Here is a 17459-nt window from a genome sequence, read left to right on the forward strand (position 1 = left end):
AGAAAGCTGTCGAGACGCTTTTAAAGAGCTAAAGATCCTCACAGTAGTATCACTTCACATTCAAGAAGTGATTCTATATGCTGTTAATACAGCACAGCTCAGGCATAGAGACATGTACCAGCACAATACTCGTCATGCTGCAGACTTCACACTACCAACTCACCATCTCAGCCTGTTTGGAAGGAAGCCCTCATACAAGGGAGCAGCATATTTCAACCGCCTACCAGACCATCTCAAAGAAGAACCAGTCAAGACACTCAAGAGAAAGCTAAATCTATGGCTACAAGACAACCCCTACTATACAGAAAAGGAATTTTGTGACAATTAAACATGTTTATTTTTATGAATCTAATGACTACTGAATTGATGTACTGTTCTCAAAGAATATGTCATTAAAGTATATTGTCTATTGTCTATTGTCTAATACACTGTATAAACACTACACTACACTTTATATATAAACTCACATTATTTATGCAAAATAAACTTTTAATAGTTACAAAACTAGGGAATTTAAAGATTACAACCACAACCAAACTGGATGAGAAGACGGTGTGGCTTGGTTTTTACTAATTTTACTTTCCTTTTTTTGACAGAGATTTAAACTCTTCATTGGTGCTATCTTGCAACTCAATATAACTTTGCAGTGCATCAATGCAATCAGAGTCTTAATAAGTAACCTGTATTTTTTTAAACATTTATTTCTCAACAAATAAATATAAGAGTAGATTTATGGGTTGAATGTCAATGTTTATAAAACAAAACGCATTCATGGTAGAAGCAATTAGTTTAGTGCAATAGAAAGATAAAGAAAAGAAATGATCTCTTCTGTGTTGCAACTCAGTTCAACAAGGTGTGTGATGAACATATGTATTTTTTTTCTCCAGTAAATATGTTAAATCATATTTTTTTAATATTCATATTTCTCAGTTTTGATTAAATTTGGTATCATTAAACATTTCACTTAATTTACTTCATATTGATATCTGTAGTATTTACAAGCACTTTGATGAACTAAAAGTGGTGTTTGGATCGGTGTTGTTTGGAAGTGATGGTTAAGTATGAGGACTCAGGAAAATACCACCTGCCAGACTACGACATGTTACTCCAATTACACTTCAGCTCCCAGGTGGGTGGAGTCCTTATTTACTCTGCATCTGAGCTGGGCTGTGACTAACGACTTATCTCTTTACCCTTTGCTGAAATAATCAATATAATTTTCCCTCTTATTTTAAATAATGTATCTACTTATGCATCACTTTTACATCTACTTACAGATCATGTAAATTTACTTTTTGGTTAAAGATTGAGCATGGTTAAAGAAACTTATAATTCTTTACTAATATTGTTACATAAAATACATGTTGTTTGTATACAGAGTGCCCCACGAATAGGTTTAAACGTTTTATTTTATATTACTTGCCCATTTATTCACCGAACATTTTCAAAATTTACACAATTAATAAAGTAGGGTTTAAAAATATTCTGTGAAAAATAAAGCTGCCTAACAATTGTAGAAACAAAATGGTGACGTATTAAAAATTTTACCATTTTGCTTCCTATAAAAATTAATTTCTTGAAATACCTGATATGATTACTGCATTGCAGTTTTAAAGAACAGCTGTTACATAACATTCATTGTTGAAAACAGCTGTTTGATTGAAGAATAATGCTTGTACTATGAAAAATAACCTAAACTCCTCCATTACAGTTTTACTGATATTGAAGTTCGAGAAAAGGCTTTTAATGTTGAACAAAAAGTGAAGTGTTGTGTGTGGGCTATTGCTTTTGGTAACATTACAGAAGCAATTAGACAATTTCAGGTTGTCGAGCTAAGAGTTAAACCGTGTAGCAATCCATCAATATCTAAGTGGAAAAATCTTTATTAGAAAGTGGAATTGTGGAAAAAAATACTCTAGAGGATCAAATGAGGAAAGATAAGTACTAGTATGAGAATCAACGCTCTCCAGGTAAACTGAAATCACTAAGGAAGGTTGAACTTGAAACTGGTGTTCTAAAGTCTTCAGTACACAGAATAATTAAGAAAAACAATATTAATTTTTACAAAAGTCATCTATTCCATAATTTTCTTGAAGATGATCCGGACAGTAGAGTGAAGTTTTGTTCTCGTATCAGTGAGTTTCATGAGCTAGATCCTAATTGGCGTGCTCAAATTGTTTTTTCAGACGATTCCACTTTCTACCGCAATGGTGCTGTAAATAAGAATAATTGTAATTATTACTACATCGGTAATCCACACATTCTTGAACAGGCTCTGCTCAAGTCAAAAGAAATTACTGTTTGGGCAACTGTCAGTTGTAATGGGGTGCTATCTTACGACATTTTAGACAGTACAATGACTGGGAATAGGTATGAGCAGGTTTTAAATGAACAAGTTTTGCCTCATTTTACTGTTCCAGAAATGGATCGAGCAATCTTCCAAGATGGTGCTCCTCCTCATTTCACAAATCCTATCAAGTGATTACTAAATGACAACCTTCATGGCCGTTGGATTGGTTGTGGAAGTGATTTTTTTAGATTGGTCATCCTGATCACCAGATTTAACTCTGTGTGATTTCTTTATATGGGGTTACTTAAAGGAACAAGTTTATACTCGTAGCTTCAATAATGATGAGGAATTAAAACAATCAATTGAAGAAGAACTTCTCTGGATACCGCAGAATTTCTTTGTAAGAGCTGACGATTCATTTGTTGAGCGCTGTTATCTGTGTGTTGCTGTGGATGGAATACAGTTGGAATAATTGTGGACTAATTGTATTTTTTTTAATAGGGTATGTTCTAGTTTTATGATTGAAATACTTTATTTCTCTAGAATATGACAATAAATAATTATACAAAACCAAAAATACTGTTTTTTTACTGCTTTTAAAGTATAGTTTTTCAAAATGCCACCATTTTGTTTCAACAATTGCTAGAGAGCTGAAATTTTCATAGAATATTTTTAAAACCTATTAATGAATTGTGTAGAGTTTGAAAATGTTCGGTGCATAAATGGGCAAGTAATACAGGGTGTCTCATGAAGAAACACCCAGGACTTGTTCTTACGGTGAAAATAACGAAAAAAGTTCATATACACATAGGTCCAGAAATGCGTAGTTAGCGAGCTATACAGGGTGAAAGATTTCGCCCAGATTTCAGTGCCACCGTTAAAAGGGAGCCCTATTAAATTATTTTGGGCGTTACCCAGGACGTAAAATTTAATGTATATTATGCAAATTGAACTGAAAAATTGAATAAAATTGGTACCAGACCTCTAGCTGCAGTAATTTTTAAGATATCTGAAGAAATACGCAACATTCGGTGTCCAAAAACAAGTTTCATTTAGATTTCAAGTAGATTAACTTTGTTAAATGTGTAACAAACACGTAAAATTCTTTAACAAAACTTGTAAAGAATTAATTTCTTAAGATGATGATGTAAAATAAGCCAATAAAAATTATACGTAAACTTAAAGAAAATCAATTTTTAATTAAATAAATAACGTACGAAGAATAGACAAAATCGGTTACATTTTTTTTCTTGCTGAACATACATGTTTTTATAAACTTTTATTTTCACTTACTATCGCAAAAAAATAAATGCTAACAAAATAACTAACCTTAGTTTAGTAACTGTTCGAAATTCCCTCCTTCACAATGCACACAGCACTCTGCTCGACGTAAAATATTTGTGGTGGCTCTGCGAATTATGTCTGGATTGTTTCTTATACTGTCAAATGCGTTGCGAATTCTAACGAGTAATTCTTCCTTGGTATCAACTTTACGTTTATACACCATAGCTTTGATATGTCCCCATAAGAAGTAGTCAAGAGGCGATAAGTCAGGCGATCGTGGTGGCCAGTTGATTGGTCCACCACGCCCAATCCAGTTCAAGAAATTAGCATTCAAATGATTTCTAGCTACTAAAGAAAAATGAGGAGTTGCACCATCGTGTTGGAAAATCATTTAAAATCTTTTTTGTAAAGGGATATCTTCCAAAAGAGCCGGTAAATCATTTTTCAGAAATTGTTCGTACATATTTCCTGTGAGGTTTCCTTCAAAAACGAATGGTCCTAGAATTTTGTCATCAATAACGGCACACCAAACATTAATGTGAAATCTGTGTTGGAAAAAGGTTTCTACGGTACCATGTGGATTTTCTTCGCTCCATAAATGACTATTTCTACAATTGAAGGACCCGTTTCTCGTGAAAGTTGCTTCATCAGTAAATAAAATTGAATTCACCCTATCAGCATTGCCTAGAAGCCAATGAGAAAAGTTTAACCGTAAAGGGTAATCTGTCGGCAGCAAATGTTGTACCTTTTGCAGGTGAAAAGGATGAAGTCTCTCTTTACGCAAGATGCGCCACACTTTGTTTCTCGATAAACCAGTGCGATACGCAATTCGCCTCGTACTAGTACCCGGGCTACGATGAATATGTTGAATCACTTGAAGTTCATCGTTAACGCGATGATGTGCCTGCCGTTCAACCGAAAACGAAATTGTTGGAAATGATACATTCGTTCATAAAAACTGAAACACTGAAGAAATTGTTTTCGCATTTGGAATCCGCCTTGCAGGAAATCATTCCTGATATTCATGTCGAGCAGCTTCCGCATTTCCATTAGCATATCCGTAACAGAACATTATGTCGGCATATTCTTCATTAGAAAATTGAAACGGCATATTAACTTTTATACTGTACCAATATTTACACTTAACTTATCTGTATGACACTTCAATATAAAATATTCAAAAAAAGTTCGTAATTGTGATTGTTGAACAGCTGTTAGTACTGCCAACCTATGAAAATAATATTTTTGTTATAAAAGTTGTAGAATAACGTAAATTAATTTGCAATTATTGTTAAGTTTCAGATTTTATGACACTAAAGTTTTTTTACTAGTATGTAATTCATTATAAAAATAGAAGAATGTTTCTATAAATAAAATCCATACATAATTATTTTCAATAATATTTTCAATAATTAACATGTTTCCTCCAAATATTAAGATGTACATTCAGTAAGAAAAAAAGTGTAACCGATTTTGTCTATTCTTCGTACGTTATTTATTTAATTAAAAATTGATTTTCTTAAAGTTTACGTATAATTTTTATTCGCTTATTTTACATCATTATCTTAAGAAATTAATTCTTTGCAAGTTTTGTTAAAGAATTTTACGTGTTTGTTACACATTTAACAAAGTTAATCTACTTGAAACCTAAATGAAACTTGTTTTTGGACACCGAATGTTGCGTATTTCTTCAGATATCTTAAAAATTACTGCAGCTAGAGGTCTGGTACCAATTCTATTCAATTTTTCAGTTCAATTTGCATAATATACATTAAATTTTACGTCCTGGGTAACGCCCAAAATAATTTAATAGGGCTCCCTTTTAACGGTGGCACTGAAATCTGGGAGAAATCTTTCACCTTGTATAGCTCGCTAACTAAGCATTTCTGGACCTATGTGTATATGAACCTTTTTCATTATTTTCACCGTAAGAACAAGTCCTGACAGTTTCTCCGTTTCTTCATGGGACGCCCTGTATAAAATCAAACGTTTAAACCTCTTCATGGGACACTCAGTATATTACTTATAAATTATCAAATCTGGTTCAATAAACTATTCCTGTATTGTCATAAATCGATTTCCTTGAAAAACGTACAAGTCCTTGTGATAATAAAGTGCCATGTTTCTAGAAAACTTAATAGTAAGGGATACATTTCATATCCACATTATGGTACGTTGTAGGACTACCCAATGGCAGTGGTAGGAACTGCTGGGCGAGGCCTTATTGTCTACCAGTTAGATGGAACACCTCGTGAGTACAAACGAGTTGATTCTCCTCTCAAGTACCAGCATCGTTGTGTCGCCATCTTTAAAGACAAGAAGAAAGTACCCACAGGCAAGTGAGATATAATATAAAACTAATTACATTTATTTAATTTTATTCTAATTTAATTTAAAATTTATTTATATTTTTTTATTTATCCTTTTGGAAAAGCCTTTTTGATTGTTCTTGACTCATGACATACTTGAACATTCAAATTGGACAGTGCACTTGGGACTTGATTTTTTTCCAATTTTTAAACGGATTTTTATAGTTAATTTTTAAATAAATGGGGTTAAATGGTAATGGAGGAAGGGACTACCATTCTGACACTTTCACCATGAGATATTTTTAACCCATTTTAGGGTGCAGTGACATTTGCCTAAAGAGAGTTGTCTAGTCTTTGCAGTGAAAGTGGGTGAGGTCTAGACTAGACTAATAACTTTCTCTTTCAGTGTTAGGGAGTCTTATCTACTCTGATCGACATCTCTCCAGGTAAATTAAACACTTGTTAGTGCACTAACTGAATATAACATAAATGTGTGACTTGTAAATTCTTCTTTATCTTTATTTTCTGACTCAAGGTGTTTCCCATTATTTTTTTTACACTTATTTATGACAGACTGAGTGTATCCATTTTGTAGTGATGGGCGAATCCATAATTTTCAAATCCTAATAGCATTTTTTAAACCATTTTAGGGTGCAGTGACATTTGCCTAAAGAGAGTTGTCTAGTCTTTGCAGTGAAAGTGGGTGAGGTCTAGACTAGACTAATAACTTTCTCTTTCAGTGTTAGGGAGTCTTATCTACTCTGATCGACATCTCTCCAGGTAAATTAAACACTTGTTAGTGCACTAACTGAATATAACATAAATGTGTGACTTGTAAATTCTTCTTTATCTTTATTTTCTGACTCAAGGTGTTTCCCATTATTTTTTTTACACTTATTTATGACAGACTGAGTGTATCCATTTTGTAGTGATGGGCGAATCCATAATTTTCAAATCCTAATAGCATTTTTTAAACCTAAATATGATTTTTTTTAAATCACTATCGATCCAATATATATATCATTCTTGAACCTTTGTAAACTGTCTGATAATGTAAAAAGTAATCCACAAATACCAAACTATTGTAAAATCATGTCCCCTACTTTCTACTTTAATTTAGTAGATTATATTATGGACTTCCAAAATATATGCATTTAATCTACAAAAAGTATGGGTATAAATTTGTATCACTTATTAACCATTTCAGGGCCAGGACCAAATATGAGGTGTTGCAAAATTTTTTCACATATCATATCCCCTTGTGACTAGTCAAAAGTGCCAGGCTAAAATTGGCGATTTTGCAGTCTCTTAGATTAAAATTTATAACTTTTCATAAACATTAGAGAATGACCTAAAAGTTGCACCAAATTACTCGTATAGATATATACTATCAACAAAAAAATATATAGATGTAGTTTTAAGTAATTTAAAATTTTAAAAAATAATATTTTAATGGATTACATAAAAAAAATTTATTTTTTTATTTTTTTTTAGTAAATAACTAAAAAAGGAAAAATAATTTTAATGTAGGAAGCTATGTTATTATATTGTACATTTATAAAGGAACAACCATACAAAATTTTATGTTATTTCTCTCATAAATAAATTTTTTGACACATTTTGTATAAATACGCATAATTGTACTTCGCAACAAGTGATAAAGCAACTGACTCTTACACTGCAAGAAACTTAAAATAAATATTCACATTATGGATGTACCGGTAAACAGATGATTGTAGGATCCATAAGCAGTTTCAATACAGTTAAAAACACTATTTACCAAGAAATATTTACACAATTTTATTTGAAATTTATTTACACTTTTTCTATTTACAAATATGCTACTTACAATTTCACTCCCGTGAGATCGCAAATTGTCAGTCATTGTAACTACTACACACAATAGCTAAGCAGGTAACACTACTAATATTTACAACCACAAAATAAAATAATGAAGAAGAATCCAGCATACAATAGTATGATTACACTAAAGCATAAAGAATTAACAACAATAGATCGAGTCACCTGATAATGTCACGTGACAATTACGAAATAAAAATGCATAGACCTCCAAAATAAAAATTATATTCATATTAACTATCTACAAATATACCAGGGAATAAAAAAACATAAAACTTTAATCATTTGACGTCGTATTTATTTAAGAAAACGACGAATATCAAGGCGGCAATATATTGCCGCCTGGCACTTTTCAGACACGATCTATGGTGGCAATATTATGCCGCCTGGCCCGGAAAGGGTTAACCCTTTCCCACTCGCATTGTTTCCAGGCGCTCATGGTGCTTCTAACCTCAATTAATTCGCTCTGCCGGTCGCGTTTGGTCAAAATACGCGGCGCCTTAACTTACAGACGTTCTGTCATTGTAATTAACTATAATTATATATATTAATTATTTTACTATATATTAGTTCAATGAAGTTGATTGTACGAGACCAGGGAGGGGGCACCCGGACAGCTGGGCGCCGGGTTGTTTGTTGCGCAGTTACTTGGTGAAGGTCATTGTCTGGCTCACCGTCACTGCCCCTGCCACTGTGATCACTCCGAACTACATCCTCAATGCCACCAACCACTTCACAAAGCTCTGGTACATCACTACACTCACTTGAATCGTCGCAATCACTACTAATAACGAGATCAATTTCACTGTCACGAAGTGTACGACTACAACCCGCCATTGTTTCCTCACAACTAATATAAATAGCAAAATAATGGAATAAATCTACTGTAAAAGTAAAGTAAATGGTCTCCTGATAGCAAACAACCCGTAGTAGTACAAACTATTGCTACTCGAGAGCAGCACTTATCGGCTCTGTTGGGTAAAGCAGTGCGTGCCGATCTGTGCCGTTTAAGCTGCAGTGGCTATGTAGTGGCCGTGCCGATTCATGCCTTGCGAGCGGGAGAGGGTTAAACATACTTTTAACTTAGAATGTATGAATATTCCAAACCACCCGTAGTCATGCGAAAAAAGTATTAAAATACAAATATAATATATTTTGTAGAGTAAATATTTATACAACTACAAAAATTGTGAAGTAAACCGATATTAGCTGTCTACATCCAAACATGCATTCAACAAATGCTTGGCATTTACACAAACCTAAAGATAGAAATAGAAACTGCAAATGAAAGCGGTCTCCCACATATAGATACAGCTGACTGACGGCAATGCACAAAAATAATTATAGAAAATACTACTAACTGCAAGCAAAATATTATTTAATGATACTCTGTTAAAGTTGTTATGAATTTTTGCGAGTTTTCAAATATTAAGTACAGTAAAAAACATGTTTTCATGATCGATATTGATAATTATGATTAGCTGCCGTCCATGAATAAAAGCAGCAGACTCACAGTGTTGAGTGAACATAAATATAGAAAATACTAAAAATTTTAAAAAACTTATTAAAGTATGATAATTATTTAATTAGGCTTGGTATTAGTGGTTTTGAAAATTCCAAGTACGGCAAAATCACATTTTAACGATCGGTAGTTTGTTTACTGACCATTAGCTGATAATTTTTGACACTGTAGATCTTGTCAAACCTATCGGTTGATTTTCGAATCTGAATCGTTATTAAAGTTTTGGGATTTGGTTTCGACCCATCACTACCATTTTGTATAAGATCTGATTCAACCTTTTGATTTCTTCTTAAAAGAAGAAATCAAAAGGTAGAATTTGGAAATGATCCAAATAGAGTGCAGGTACATCATAGTTAAGGGTTTTATTAAATTCGATTCTAGGCGCTTGGTTTCTTCTATTTGTAAAAAGTTATAGCTATTTTTTGCATTTAATGGTGAAGGCACCTGTTACTGAACAATGCTGCTTTCTTACGCTGTTTAAATGGACTATATGATATTTTGTTTTCATAGGTATTTCCCATTCATTATGCATACACCTATACTTACAACTGTATATCAAACCATAAAAAACTGATAAATTTTTTACTTTCATAACTATTTTTAGTCAGTTTTATATGTTTTTGATCATGTTTGACACAACTATGTATTTCAAGGATTGTTATTATTTGTTTATTATATATTAGTTTCTTTCTTCTAATATTCATAAAATTTGTATTATTTAAAAAAAGGCACTAAATTAACTATTTTTGAAAAAGTTTTCATATAAACCTGTTATTATGTAATAAATACAGTTTAATAAAAGAAGTAACGAAAATCAGAGGTCTTTGTTCTTTATTTTTTTGGGGTCCAACAAAGGCAAACTGGCTGATTACTTTGTGTCAGGCAAAACTGGACATGCACTCTTCAATAAATTAATCCTTATTTATCTGAGTAACAAACTCTTTCTTCTGTCAAATATATTATGCAATTTTTGGACAGTTAAATCGAAAATTTAAATAATAATCCAGGTGTCTATTCTCCTGATGAACTACATTGAGCACACTTGTGTCCCTTACCAGTACTACAAACACACATCCCGAACGGGGTTTAGTGCACTTGACAAGCACTGCAATTGTTTGGGTTCATTCTCACCAGTTTGTGGATGTGCGGATAGTGATTGTATTTCCTCTCTCACCTTACCTGGTGTATGTGACATATGTTGTTTAGTGCACATGGCAAGCACTGCAGTTGTTTGGGTTCATTCTCACCAGTTTGTGGATAAGCCAATAGCGATTTTATTTCCTACCTCACCTTCCCTGGGGTGTAGGTCGTGTCCCTGGGGTGTAGGTCGTGTGTTGTTTAGTGCACTTGACAAGCACTGCAGTTGGTTGGGTTCATTCTCACCAGTTTGTGGTTGTGGTGATAGTGATTGTATTTACTCTCTCACCTTACCTGGTGTGTGTGACGTGTGTTGTTAAGTGCACTTGGCAAGCACTTCAGTTGGTTGGGTTCATTCTCACCAGTTTGTGGATGTAGTGATAGTGATTGTATTTACTCTCTCACCTTCCCCGGGGTGTGTTGTGTGTTGTTTAGTGCACTTGGCAAGCACTGCAGTTGTTTGGGTTCAATCTCACCAGTTTGTGGATGTGCCGATAGTGATTGTATTTTCTCTCTTACCTTACCTGGTGTATGTGACGTGTGCTGTTTAGTGCATTTGGCAAGCACTGCAGTTGGTTGGTTACATTCTCACCAGTTTGTGGATGTGCCGATAGTGATTGTATTTTCTCTCTTACCTTACCCGGTGTGTGTGACGTGTGTTGTTTAGTGCACTTGGCAAGCACTGCAGTTGTTTGGGTTCAATCTCACCAGTTTGTGGATGTGCCGATAGTGATTAAAATAGTTCTGAAATAGTCTAGTTATAGCAGTACATATCAAAGACAAACATTTAGTTAGACTTAACCAGTTTTACCACAATTGATATGTTTGAGTATTACATCAAAGTTCTATCCCTTCTCAAAGGTATGATTATAACTTTACATGTTTTTCTTAAACTCATTATCACTTTAGACTAAAATAAGTAATTATCTACATATATTTTCCATCTAAGGGTGAATTTTAGTCTACAGTTTCATTAATCCATGCTAGTCTACTCACTCTCACAGTACATTGTTGTAAGAATTCCAGTCCTTATTTTTTAGTCGACTCTAATTCTGAAGAGTTTATTCTCTACTGCCATTTTCTATTTCAGGTTATGCTCTGGGCAGTGTGGAGGGACGGGTGGCAATACAGTATGTCAACCCAACCAATCCCAAGGAAAACTTCACCTTTAAATGTCACAGGTCAAATGGAGCTCAAGGAGGTTATCAGGATATCTACGCTGTAAGAAATACTTCATTTAAAAAGTTTTATATTAATAAAAAGATGAATAAAGTGGTATTTCAAACATGAGTAATTTTAAGCAAATCAAATAAAAGCTAAAAGTAAAACTAAAGGACTATAAGCAGTACCCAATATGATTGTAAATTATAAAACTCAAACTGACTTTCCAGTATGCAAATTACTGTTACTTAGTATTGCTTTATTCTGTGGCAATGATTTCAGGTAAACGACATAGCATTCCACCCGGTTCATGGGACTCTAGCCACTGTGGGCTCTGATGGCACCTTCAGCTTCTGGGACAAAGATGCTCGAACTAAACTGAAACCCTCTGAAACAATGGAGCAGGCCATCACCAAGTGTGCATTTAATCACAACGGCCAGATATTTGCCTATTCAGTCAGTTACGACTGGTCTAAGGTACCAATTCTTAAAATTCTAGCATTGAGATTAATTCTAGTTATTAATCTGGATATATAAATTTTAAGCAAATCTTATTCAAGTAAAAAGTCTTATAGTTTCATTTCTCGTATTATGTAAATAGGTTAGTTTATTATCACTAAAATAAGAAAAAGTTTGTTCTGCAAAATTAAAGAGATTCTTGTATAAGTCATTATTAATATCTGTTGTATTAAAAGAAAAAATAAGTGTTTTCCAAGATGAATATCCCTAAAAAACAGTTTTTAAATTGATTATTACCGATTCAGTATCTTTTATGATGGTAAATCAAACAAAATATGCTATCTACATACATTATTTAGTAAATGAATATTTAACACAGATGGATATTATTTATGTATTTATATACATTAAACTTGAAACGGTCGAGTTCAAAATAAATGTGATTTATTAAGTCATTCATACAGTTTGCATATTGCAAATGACGTCATTAAACAGCTTAGAAATAATTGTTTCCAGTAAATGACGTCATTAAACAGCTTAGAAATAATTGTTTCCAGTAGTGCGTGAATCACATCAATACAATGAATTTTGTACTGTAATAAATGAAATAGTGACAGCGCACAAAGGAGTAAGTGACACCTGTGTCATGATGGGTTAGTTTTGAAATCACTCGATAACACTAAAATTTAGGTATTGTTAGTACTTTATGGTCAATTTTGTCCAACTAATACACAGTATCAAAAGCAATTTTATTTTTAATGCATATCAAAAAGGAGACTTAATTTTTTATTCATAAAACTAACGTCGTTATCATAGAATTAAGGGTTTTTTTATATTTAATATATGCAATGTAAATGTCTCTCCTTATACTACACCAATAAAAACTGATGCAAATTTTAACTATTTTAGGATATAGTGTTTAAATAATTAAATAAACAGTCCAAGGTTTGTAAACTGTCACTGATCATATTGCCCATTCATAATAAAATCTGTGGCTACTGTAATTTAGATGTAATAAACAGTACCTTAAATACACTAAAATCTCGTCATATTTAGATTTAAAACCAACATTTTTTATTTAAATTAGAATCAACAAATTCTGGAATCAGTCTATTTCTAATAATTAATCATTTCTTTGTTCCTAAACAGGGTCACGAGTTCTATAACCCCTCAAAGAAGAATTACATTTTCCTGAGATCATGCTACGATGAGCTGAAGCCACGCACATCATCGTAATAATCTTATAGTTCAGATTTTTTGTCATTGATATTTTGATTTTTTTTTTTTTTTTTTTATTCCATTAATTTGTTAATAAATATATAAATAATATAGTGTGTGAATTCTGTACCCAAATACTATTTTAGGTTAGTAAAATAAAATAAACTAAATTAGTTATACATAGTGTGTAATTCTAATAAAAATAAAAAAGAATGTTATTTTGGTATTAGTATTTGACTGTGAGGTTGGTGACGACTCCAGTACCAATGTTTGAGTACCTGTACGTCTTAACTTAACGTTCCGATATCATGGTGTACTCATAGTAGTCTGATAAAATATATTTTTCTTATATGCTTAAAATCAACTAACAGACACATAAATAATAATATCAGTATCAGACTGGACACAAAGAGACTCAGTCTCAACTTTCAGTCAAATGTTTAGTCTATAAGATTTACTAAATCTGATTTAACCTTCATTTTCATGTCTGATTGTTGGTTTAAATGAGTCAATCCAAGAACTCTGAACTGATAAAATAATGTGTTTGATATATGTTTTAACCATTTTGATACCCTCCCATTTCAACCCTCACCAAAACTATTGTGGCTGACAATCAATTCTTTCTTACACAAAATTATTCTATCGAAATCACGAAAAACTAGGTTGTGTGCTTATACAATACAAATATTCTTTATTTTCAAATACATTAAGTATTGAAATAGCATCAAATAAAATCATCACAAACAGTTGTTACAATTTCAAAAATAAGTTTTTCAAATGGCAATGTTCATTGTCTTCTTTCAATAAACTCGTTAAGTGAGTAAAAAGGATTGTTAATTAGCCAGTCAGTAAGAGTAGTCTTCAGTCTTCTCCTGGTGAGGCATCTCAATTCTTCAGGTAGAAGGTTGTGCAGCTTCATGCCCATGTAGGAGGGTTTCTTGCAATGTTTCAATGCACATTGGTTGGCTGCTGGGCTAATTTCCACTAAAGAGGTTCTATATTGCTTTTTGTATTTCCAATTTTGTAAATTACACTCTATTTCACACAGTGATCTTTCTGTGAACAACTGAATAATTGCAAACAACTTGTGTTCTCATGTATGTGCCTCATAATGTGCTTAATGTGTACAATAAATTACTACTCAAGAAACTTGAAACTTTTGAAAACATGTCATCGCGTGAAGAGATTATATTGAAAAACATCCTGGGGCTGTTGTGCGGGCAGATATCGTACCGGGAAGTCGTGATTCATATTGGCCAGACTAAAACTCCCTACATTGGCACTCTGAATGCTCCTTCCTACTCTGAGAGATTTGCACTACTTCTGGACCTGGAGGAATTGCAACTACAACACCAATTATGTAACTTAGTTGTAGTGACACTATTTATTGTACCCATGTATATAATGTAAATAAGGATATTTTGACTTTGAACACCAAATCAAAAATTATGATATGTGCAATCAAACTTTGAAACCTTCTGCAACCAATTTCTTCCTAAAAGTGCCAGATCTATCAGAAGGGCAGCCGTCTGTTTCCAGGAGTAACAAGGTATACATGTGAGACTGCAGCAAGACACAACAGTTACATATGAAGGAATCATTCATGAGGTTCAGGAGGACGGCTTAGTCCTTGGCTTCCACAAAAAGTTTAAAGAGGAATACACAAAATTGATGGATAGTGGTTTGAAACCTAAAGTGGATGTCAGATTCACAGTGAATTGATTTCCAATTTTGAATATGCATCTAGGCACTATCACTTGTGAGCAAACACCAAGCTTTCTCAATTCTGTTCCCCGAACAAAGTGAGCCTGATCCTGCACCCAATACATCCACTCTCAGCCCTTGGGTTAATCCGTTAATAGAACAAAATCCTGAACAAAAACTCGCCATCAAACAAGTAGTCAACAAGACATCAGGCGACTCTCCAAACCTGCTGTTTGGACCTCCTGGCACAGGAAAGACTGTGACTATTGTGGAGGCCATTGCTCAGGTATGGCTCACTACAGAGATAAAGCGGTCCAAGCAGCTTGTATGTGCGCCGTCTAATGCAGCTCTTGTAACCTTATTACAGAACGACTCATCAACTCACTGCCAAAGGCTAAAATTCTCAGACGCTTCTCGTACTCTGCAGACCTGTCAGATGTATCTGAATCTATCCTGTTCAATTCAAACTACGACAGTACATCTGGTTGGGTCGTTTTCCCTGAATTAAAGAAGATCTTGGAGCATGATATAATTATTGTCACAATTATGACAGCAGGCAGGTTACTTAGTGACTGGAGGAGCAGAAGGGATGTTCAAGTTTGTGTATATTGACGAGTGTGGCCAAGCATCTGAACCAGAGAGTCTGGTTGCCATTGCTGGTCTGATAACCACCAGGAAGAGGCACATCTCTGGATAACTGGTGATGGCAGGAGATCCTGAGCAGCTGGGCCCAGTCTTGTCCTCTCAGCTGGCTATTGACTTTGGGCTTGGTATATCCTTCCTTGAGAGACTTACTGTATCTTGAGTGTATAGATTATTTGTACCATTTACCAACTTGCTTGATGCAACTCTTTGAGTAATTTCTTATTATTAATTTAATATGTTTTATGCCAAATAGGATGTTCTGTCATGATCTACCAAAAACCAATACTATTTGAGAAATATAAGGGTTATAGAAAAAATTATTTTAATACATATGATTTGAAAATTGTAAATTTCGTCATTTGAACTTGTAGAACCGTGTAAGTAATGAACAAAAACAATCTTGTCAACTGAAGGGTTATTAAAATATTTAACCTACAAATACATTGAAATTAAAGTCATTTAGTTACTGTTACTATTTTAGTCATGTTATAAAACAGTATTTGGTACGCTCTGGTATTTTACAGGAGTTGTTTTTAATGGTCTTTAACTCTCTGAAGACCAGTTAGGTCATTTATAGAGGCCCATTATTCATGTGAAAAGAGGCTATTCCAAAAATCACTTTTAGAACCATCTGTCATTTTATCACCGGTCAAATACAACAGCGTTGAGAACCAAAGATATTGTGACGGCAATTACCTTTCCGCTCCGGAATAACTATTGGCATATTGCCAGTATAGTATTTTTAGTTTTTCACTTTTGTTTTAGGAAATTTATCACTAAAAACTGAATGGTAATTAAATTCACAATTTATAACAACTGCACAAATTATGTTCCATTTTTCATCTTTGATTGCATTGAATATACTTGGGAAATATTGACTTATCACTTTAGTATATTTGAATTAACTACTGTTAGAAAACTACCAAAAATCTTCCTACTCTAATTATAATCTTTCTACTAAATTAGAAAGATTATAATTTATTAGCGTTAGTCTAATTTAACAGACATTGATTTGAGCATATAGTAGCGTGTTCATAATATGAAGCCGGAGTAAGAGAGAGAGAAAGAGAGTCAGGCAATGCTTACCCCTATAGGAGCAATACCTAAAATAACCAGGTGTACTGACGCCACCCCTCAGCCCTTGTTCAGATGTCCAGTATAATGTATCTACTATAATCAGTTCCTCAGCCCACCGCATTAGACGGCTTTTATGTGTTCCCTCTTAAAGTAACTGTATATTTAAACCTCCCTTTGTAATTTTAAACAGTATTACTTTTTAAAATCCCTTTGTAACCATTTCAAACAGAGACTTGTGCAAGTGTTAACTACAACAATTATGAACACTTCCATGTGCAACTAACGTGGCTGTTGTGAACTGACAATGTGTGTTATGCGTTTATTATCTGTCCTCTCAGTGCTACATCTCTTTAATCTATTTAGCCACTCTCCCAGATGTGGACTCTGATTCGCATTAGTGGTGAGCAGAGTGATCTAATGGTACTGTGAACCCATTTCAACTTTAAATATTTTTCTTTATTCTATGTTAAGTGCCCTATAATTGTATATCTTTTATTATTCATGTTCTAATATTAATGCCCCTCACGAAACAATACTTATAAATAAACGTCAAACTACGATATTAATTATGCTGGCACTTAAGTAGTGTACATAGGGTAACTTTGTACTCAGTACAATAGTAGTATACAGCATTTTTTAAAGAGACATTTATTCCATTATTCCATCCTAATATCTAAAGTGTAATCTTGTTGTTTATTTTGTATTCTAATTATGTGCGTTTACATGTTTGTTAGTAAAAATACCAACAAATTTTTATTGAATTTTAAAAACTTCGTATTCTTGGCACCGGTTC

The 17459-nt window shown here is 33.4% G+C and overlaps 1 protein-coding gene across 1 annotated transcript in view; it reads left to right on the forward strand.

Annotated features, from left to right (window-relative positions):
• LOC124368152 (protein Rae1) overlaps positions 1 to 13351 on the forward strand; it is a 70618-nt gene extending 57267 nt beyond the window's left edge. Inside the window, exons 6-9 of the mRNA XM_046825429.1 lie at positions 5756 to 5909; positions 11493 to 11623; positions 11846 to 12040; positions 13172 to 13351. Coding sequence (XP_046681385.1) covers positions 5756 to 5909; positions 11493 to 11623; positions 11846 to 12040; positions 13172 to 13258 — 567 coding nt within the window. The 3' untranslated portion in view covers positions 13259 to 13351. The remainder of the gene's footprint in view (positions 1 to 5755; positions 5910 to 11492; positions 11624 to 11845; positions 12041 to 13171) is intronic.
• The last annotated feature ends 4108 nt before the right edge of the window (positions 13352 to 17459 follow it).

This window comes from Homalodisca vitripennis, chromosome 1, assembly GCF_021130785.1.
Source record: "Homalodisca vitripennis isolate AUS2020 chromosome 1, UT_GWSS_2.1, whole genome shotgun sequence".
In the NCBI taxonomy this organism is placed as follows: domain Eukaryota; kingdom Metazoa; phylum Arthropoda; class Insecta; order Hemiptera; family Cicadellidae; genus Homalodisca; species Homalodisca vitripennis.